General features: G+C 27.9%; 1 protein-coding gene across 2 annotated transcripts in view; it reads right to left on the minus strand.

Moving 5' to 3' along the window:
* Positions 1 to 1,298: 1,298 nt before the first annotated feature.
* Positions 1,299 to 8,860, minus strand: part of LOC111625866 (elongation of very long chain fatty acids protein 6-like) — a 35,868-nt gene continuing 28,306 nt past the window's right edge. For both annotated transcript variants that reach the window (XM_023369105.1, XM_023369106.1), the window contains exon 2: positions 1,299 to 2,334. In XM_023369105.1, coding sequence (XP_023224873.1) covers positions 1,504 to 2,334 — 831 coding nt within the window. In that variant the 3' untranslated portion in view covers positions 1,299 to 1,503. The remainder of the gene's footprint in view (positions 2,335 to 8,860) is intronic.

Below are 8,860 nucleotides of genomic sequence, written 5' to 3' on the forward strand. Positions count from 1 at the left end.
GGAATATCTCGCAGAATGATTTTCCGATAGAGTTGTGTTTACATAAACAAAGTCTCTGCAGTATGAATTTTAGAGGTTAAAAAAATTGAAACATCTAACTGCTGCAATCAGTGTCTAGAGTGACAATGACACCGTAATAGCTCGATTCTCTTAGTATAGCAAATAAGAGATATATGAGTAAAATTATTATCTATTAGAGTGGAATTTTGGTTGAATGACTGTATTTAACACAAAACGATGCCAACAAATATCTTCATTCATTTATCTTAACCTGTTCTCACTTGAGTTTTTCCCATCTTCCAGAATAATGATCATTTTTCTTCCTATTTTTGGTCCTTCAGTAATTTTAGTTTTAACAATTTTGCTAATGTAATTTCATGAATAACAAATTTCCAACTTGTCATACGTATCTTTGTGCAGTCCCTTACAAATTCTAATGCAGTTACAGCAGAGCTTTTCTGCTGAACAGAACAATGAAAAGTTACTAAAAATGTTACTGAAAATGAACTATGAAAAGTTACAGAAAGCTTGTTCTACTGTAACATTATCAATTTCGTGCAATTATCTCCTCTTCTGAACTCTCTATTTAAAATATTATAACCATTGTATTATTACAATTAATTTAATTATTTCAAATTATGTAAAAACATACGTTTTATTTATAGACACAAAATTTATATTAATCACGAATTTTACTATGCTTATAAAATATTAGTTTAAATATAAATGAATATAAAAGTTACTATGTCATAATTTCATACAATAATAATTTCATTTATACCTGATATAAAATATGTTTTTAATTAAATATATGAAGTGTTCGGATTAATCTCAAATAATAAAATTATAAAATTTTACAGCGGGTAAAATGTACTTAAATGATAATCTAACCTACATAAAATAAAAATGCACTTTTATTTAGCAAATGTGAAAGTAATTACAGTCGACCCCCTATAACACTGTTGATTATTCCGTTTTATATGAATTCCATGTTGTACGAGTGACTTAGAATTTACAAATACGTGAGCCTTTCACAGTCCGGCACACGTATTTGTAAAATCTAAGTGACTTGTACAACATGGAATTCATATAAAACGGAATATTCAACAGTGTTACAGGGGGGTCGACTGTATATGTAAAACTGGATAAAAATATATTAATGTTTTCTAATGAATTTAGAATAAGTTTCAAAAATTAAAACAGAGACAATTGCTTAGTATTTATTTTGTCATGAAAATAAAATACTAAGCAATACTAAGCTAACAATTTTAAATTTAAATTATTAGTTTATAATTTTGAAATAATTATCAATTTAAAATGTACAGTTTTTTACAATACATTTAAAGAATTTGTGATAAAAATCAGAAAAGTTTTACTAAACTGAATTATTAGTTCTATGAACTCGCTTTTATCCACGAAACAAAACAAAAAACAAATAACTTTTTTTAAAAGTAGATTCTAAAAATAAAAAAATGAGTTCGAAGTTTAAAAATTTAAACGTAACTAATGACTTTTCTTCGTCATGCCTAACTTTTCATCTTTATGAATATACAATTTATAGAAAAGACGGCAGAACAAAAATACGTAAGACAAGTATAAACCAACTGCTAATAGAATAGTATATGAACTCTGTTCACAATATTCGCCTTGATAATACTTCAAAGCTGCCCAAAATGTGACAAAACAACCAATAAACATTTGTGTAATTTGCATCGTAGTTACAATCATTGAAACATAACGAGGAACGTTTAATTTCATTGCCTTCATAGCGTAATATGAATACATAAAACTATGCACAAATAAATTCATGGTGCAAAACCAATATCCCGTTGATGCCTCGTTGGCAATATTGTACCAAGTAAAAATAAGAGTTGCGATGTGATGATACCAATGTAAAAACAATAATTTCTGCTTTCGAAGTACGATAAAAATTGTATCGCCGAATTCGATAACTTTAGACCATACAAATAAAAAGATCCAAAGAGGTACTGGATGATATATCTTTGCGTAACTAATATTGCAAACAGAAAATGTAAATCCAAAATCTTTTATCAAAATCCATAAACCAGGTACCATCCTTATAGTGCCACAAATACTAAATGCAGCTAATATTAGATTCCAGATGACAAGAGGTTCTTTAAGACGAAAAGGTGATCTTGATTTCATATAGTTTTGCAAAGAAAAGATTACTATTAAATACACACAAGACCAATAAATTGTATACGGCCAAAGTTCTTGGTTCCATTTCATATTTAACTTTTGAATAAAATAACGCTCAATATTCAAAGATTCGTGTAAACCCAATTGGTTTGAGTCTGTTTCTACCATGTTCATCTGAAATATAAGAAAGATTATTTTGATTTTGTTTGAAAAATAATTTTAATTTAATATAAACTACTTTTAAGTTATAAAATTAAAATTACAAGATGTAAAAATCTAATAAATATTTTATTTAAAAATTGCATAAAAAAATCGTAAATTTATTTGATAAAAATTGCCAAGTCAAATAAGTTTAAATTGTAAATTTAATTTTTTAATATAAATTGCTTTAGTTTATGGGTCAATGCAACCAATACGAAAACGATGTGCTAGAGAAGAATTTTCTCCGGAAAGCTGAGCCTTATTTTAATGTCAGACATGGCCAACCCATTGATCTGGCGCGAAACTGCTGAGCCTTTATTTATTTAATTTATTATTTACTTATATTTATAATTCAAATTTTTGCAATGCGTTTATTCTTTATCTGATTCCAATGTTAAAATATCTTGCGCTTGAAATCTGATGATTACTCATTAAACAAATCGGAAACATTTGTTTAAATGTTATTAGTTATTCACTGTTATGATTCTACTCGTAGTTTTGATTAAACTCATTGAACGTATTTCTTTTCATATAATTCGTTTGTTTCTTACTGATACTCATGTTAATATACTACCGGCATTTTTTATGTTCAAGTAATACGATTATAACTTGTTTAATGAGTAATCATATATATATTGTATAATCATATTATATTTGATGATTACTCATTAAACAAGTTGATATAGGCTATATATACATTATATTAACAAAATATATATTTATAGTATACATTTAAATACGTACAAGCTGTTATATGTAACACATAATATATAATATTAAAGAAACTTCGGGCTGTTTATGTATATTAGGAATAAATTAAAATGACTTCTAAGTGGAAAATCACGTATCAAATCACTAAAAAATTTCAATTAGCAATAATATTTTAATTATTAGATCAGGAGTGTCCAACCCGCGGCCCAAGGCAAGTTTCAATGCGGCCCAATAAACGTGTAAACAAAACAGACAAATTTTCTAAATTTTATTTTTATTTATTCATTTCAACGGCATAAACTCAAAAAAGACGTTTCACAAAAACCGTAAACCTTTATACATATTTTATGTTTGAGTGGAAAGGAACTATTTTCAAATACTTGGAAATGTATGAATGAGGAAGAAATACTAAATAAAGCTAAAGTTATGACTCAAAGGATTATAGAACCAAATTCGGGAAAGAAGAGAAACCAAAAGATAAAAAGTAGTGAGAAAAGTTAAATAGACCTTCTATTATGCTAATATTGACCCTTAATTTTCCGACCTTCCTCACTTCTTTATCTTTTGTCTTTTCTCTCCTTTCCTCGCATTTGGGTCTATAATCCTTTGAATCGCAACTCCAGCTTTATTTCGTATTCCTTCCAGCATTGCAAGATTTGGCTACTTTGCGCCAAATTTGGCTACCCTTTTTTAGTTTGGTGTAAAAAATATCATTTGGCGCATAGGCTACTTTTTGGACTACATATTATTTATAAATATATTAGTTGAATAAAATGCACTTTAAAATGGTGTTTTGTCGTTTTTTATTAATTAGAGACCCAAATAAAACAAATATTTGTGTTTTTCAAATAAATTTTTGTTTGTCTCTTTTATAATACATGAATTTATCTATTTCCAAGTAAAAATTGAAAGTGTCTGTAAAACTAATTTTTAAAAATATCCTTTTTCATTATAAAGTTTTAATATTTATTACTATAATCTAGACATGTTAATCCTTAAATATACTTGTACATTTAAGGATTGGGCTACAATATATTTGTGGCCCAAAACTCCATGACTTCTTTTAATGTGGCCCAGAGAAACAAAAAAAAAAAAACAAAAAAATGGACACCACTGATTTAGAAGGTAGTTTATTATCACAAAAATAGTAGAATAATAAATCTTTACAATAATTTATATATTTTCATAGGCTATTTTAATCATACACTATTTCAACATAAGAATTTGTTATATTTGATTGATTTATTATTATTAGACATACACTAAAATTAATAAATAGAAAGTGTTAGTGAAAGAAATAGTTCACTTATCATTTTGAATTATCATTTCTAAATATTATTTAATAAGGAGCAATCTTAAATGTCATGAATTCTAATAAAAACAAAATTCAGTAATAATGAACTTATTGATAAATATGAATTCATTAATACAGTATTTATTGAAAGGGAAAGAAAGAATTACTACGTATTAATTAAAATTCACAAGTTCAGAAGGAACACTAAATTAAAATAAAAGTGTTTTCACAATTCTTTCTTTTATACCTCAGGTTTACATAATGTAGTCCGAGGAGGGCTATAACAGAGTCGACAGAAAATCTGCATATGCTTTGCGTATTGAGACGGACGAGAATATTAACTAAAATAAAGATCGATTTTGTCATAACCCTCCTTGAATTACATTATGCAATCCTGAAGTGTGAAAGAGGCATACAGGAATTGCAAATATATAGTACTTTTACTGCAATTTAGTGTTCCTTCTAAACATGTAAATTTTAATTTTTATTCTCGTCCTGGAGTTTTCATTAATATGTATTAAGTTGAACCTAATATATATTGTTGTTGTTAGAGAAAAATAAAATGGTTTAATTTTTTTATTTAATATAAATATTTATATAAACACGACTCTTGATATATTATGTAAGCAGAGTTTAAAATCTGCTACTCATTAGCACCCCTCCCCATTAACTTCGCATCTGCGATCGTCAGGAATTCGGGGAACTGAGAGTCACGAAGGGGAAGGAATAGCTTGGTCAGGGGATAGTGGAGAGAAAGGTTTCCACCTTTCAGACTGGACATATGTGGAACGGACGTTAAATTCATCTGTGCTTGTGATCAGCTTTCTTTTTAGTTTAATTATTGTATTCTTAACATTTGTAATATTACATATTACCTTAACATTATTTTAAAATAATAAATTAATACAATGGCATTTCGTTCTCGATACTCTTCTTATGATTAATGCGAATGTAATTCAATTGTCTGCAATTGACGTAATGTAAAATTGCAGCAGTTTAATTGTTTTTCTTTCTCTTTAATCGGTGTTCTCGATTTGCTTGTTAAACTTTAGATTGTTCTAAAAAAATTGACTGTAGTAACTTANCTTGATATATTATGTAAGCAGAGTTTAAAATCTGCTACTCATTAGCACCCCTCCCCATTAACTTCGCATCTGCGATCGTCAGGAATTCGGGGAACTGAGAGTCACGAAGGAGAAGGAATAGCTTGGTCAGGGGATAGTGGAGAGAAAGGTTTCCACCTTTCAGACTGGACATATGTGGAACGGACGTTAAATTCATCTGTGCTTGTGATCAGCTTTCTTTTTAGTTTAATTATTGTATTCTTAACATTTGTAATATTACATATTACCTTAACATTATTTTAAAATAATAAATTAATACAATGGCATTTCGTTCTCGATACTCTTCTTATGATTAATGCGAATGTAATTCAATTGTCTGCAATTGACATAATGTAAAATTGCAGCAGTTTAATTGTTTTTCTTTCTCTTTAATCGGTGTTCTCGATTTGCTTGTTAAACTTTAGGTTGTTCTAAAAAAATTGACTTTAGTAACTTAATATTACAATAAACATTTATTTAGTTATTTACGAAAAACCATTTGTTATATTTCGTGAAAATTTTCCAAAGTTATTTGCAACATTAAGCTTAATAAAATTGAATAAGAGAAGTAAACCATGATAGTCTTTTTCAATTTTAAAGTCAGACCTTCTTTAACAGTTTAGTTAATTACGACTTTATGAACTCAAAACATTCAAATTCACTGATGCATGCACTGATACTTATTTCAAGAAGATTTTTATATTACCATACAATAATGCAACTATAAAACAATATATAAAAAATTTTAATTAATTATCTTATTACTCGAGAATATTCACGAATGAGGTGTCTGTAACAATAGTGATCATTCAGTATTATAGTAAAAACCAATATATTTTTGAAATGTTTTGGAAGATTTGGGTATTTTCAATTTTAAACCAATTTCTTTTTATGTTTGGCATTCATTATAACCTGAGTTGTCTGGGAAAAGTTTCTATTCAATATTTTCTAAGATTTATCAGCTAGACAATACACAAATATTTAATTTTTACCTGTACTTTTTAAACTTCAAAATGTAATAATTTTCCAGAATAAATGTAGAAAGAATTTTTTTTTTTTTTGCTACGGTTAAAATGAAAATGAAACTAAATATAGGGCCTACATTTTAATTAAATTTTATTTAATTTAAAACTATCCAGTTTCAAAATTTCTATTGGAAAATAGACTGATATCATTTTTTTTAAAAAAAGTCTTTTTTACTTTATTCTTTTATTCGATTATTTTTATAACTTCAATTATTTATTAACTATAATTATAATTTCAATATTGTAGACCAAATTTTAACAGATTTTTACAGTAAATTCTATTGTCATTTTTTTAAATGCATTCATTACTGAAATGAAGCAAACAATAAGGCATCTTCGAAAGAAGTTTCATTAAAAGTTTAAATTTTAGTAAAAATTTGTCAAACTATATCTTAGATTTGATAAGTTATAATTATTTTTAATTGCAGCTTTATAATTAGCGGACAACTGATGGCACTCGCAGGATAAGACATTGAATATAAAATGTTAATTTAGAATTAAAAATTGGAATTGAATGTCTATCTAAAGTTACTTGTGGCTAGACTATGTGAAATATATTCAGCTACTAACACTAACTACAAAAGCGGATTAAAAAATTTCTTTGTGTACGACATTTAAGCACATTTAAGATGCTAAATTCAAAAGATCTCAAATCGTGTTAGCTGCTTTGGCTCTCGATGAATATCCATAAGCCATAAAAGGACCGTGAACGAATCGGTAACGTAAAGTTGTTCATGAGTAAAGATAGGAAAAAAAAGGCGTGAAAAGCATGGACACTGGAGAGTCATGAATAAGATGGAAACGACACCTTGCTATTGTGGTAGCACTGTGCTAAAGTCTTTAGAGAGAAATGAAGTATTCCGCAATATGAATATTCATGGCTCACTCAATGTGCCAATATAATGTTCATCTGGTATGGTGTCGCTCATTGCCACTTCGAATGTTGCCCATGAGTAACAGGAACACGACGATGTACTGTCCGCATATGATTTCACATATACTCTCTATAATAGTGACCGCTGATGTTGGTGCGTGACTTGTGGACAAGCTGAGTATATGCAATGTTGCAAAATTCTGATTATAAAAGGCTCACTCAATGTGCCAATTTTATAAGCATAAGGCACAATTTTGTAAGCATAAGGCACAATTTTGGACTCGCGTATAAAAGTTATTACAAAAATGATCAGTGGCCGCTTATAAAGTTCAGAAAATTCATGTCCAACAGCTCTTTATCAGGACTTCATACTCTACATACAGTACATATATTTTTATAGTAGTTATTAATATTATTAATTTATATTTATTAAATACTTTCCTAATTATTTTTGTGTTTGCGATTGTTTGCGATGAAAATTATTCCTATTTCAGACAATAATAATAGTGAAGTATCCGGTTCCGTTATAGTGCAGTTCTACTTTACCTTTTAAAAGTTACTTTCTTAATTTTTAAAAGTAATTTTTATCCTATATGCTTGTCTCGTGCATAGCCAATCTATACAAATAATTTAAAATTACTCTTCGTTTTGTTAATATATAGGCTTACTGATTCTTAAATATATATTACTGTATTTGTAATATATATTATTAATATATAATAAAAAAAAACAAATACAGTACATTTCAGATTGCAGCATAATAATAATTATATATAAATTATATCATGTATATTGGCTATTAGCTGCTCGATTAATTTATTTTTCCTTTGTAGATATATATTAAATTATATTTAAGAAAATTTACTATTAATATTACGTTTCAGTCTCAATATTAATCAAAGAAAATTTTAGAAATTTTACCAGAACTTTTGTTGAAATTTGTCAGAACATGTCATTGCATTGGAGAGAAAATTTTACTCTGTTGGTAAAGAAATTTATAAGAAAAGAAATAATCAGAGGCGAATGTACATAGGGACTGATAGGGCTTAATCCCTGGGCCCAAGTGTCAAGGGCCCACAAAAATTGAAATATTATCATAAATTTTTAATACTTTTTCATTAACAATGAACACTTATCGTATAGTAAAAAATAGTTAATAGGTTAGGTAAAAATAGTAAAACTGGAGCCCCATTGGACTTCAATATGCCGTATTTTCAGTATGCCGTATTTTCAGAAGTGGATCTAGGTTTTTTGGAGCTCCAAAAAACCTAGATCCACTTCTGAAAATACGGCATACTGAAAATACGGCATATTGAAGTCCAATGGGGCTCCAGTTTTACTATTTTTACCTAACCTATTAACTATTTTTTACTATACGATAAGTGTTCATTGTTAATGAAAAAGTATTAAAAATTTATGATAATATTTCAATTTTTGTGGGCCCTTGACACTTGGGAGCCCAGGGCTTAAGCCCTATTAGTCCCTATGTAGA

The sequence above is a fragment of the Centruroides sculpturatus genome, unplaced genomic scaffold (assembly GCF_000671375.1).
Source record: "Centruroides sculpturatus isolate CEXI.00-Female unplaced genomic scaffold, Cexi_2.0 scaffold319, whole genome shotgun sequence".
Taxonomy (NCBI): domain Eukaryota; kingdom Metazoa; phylum Arthropoda; class Arachnida; order Scorpiones; family Buthidae; genus Centruroides; species Centruroides sculpturatus.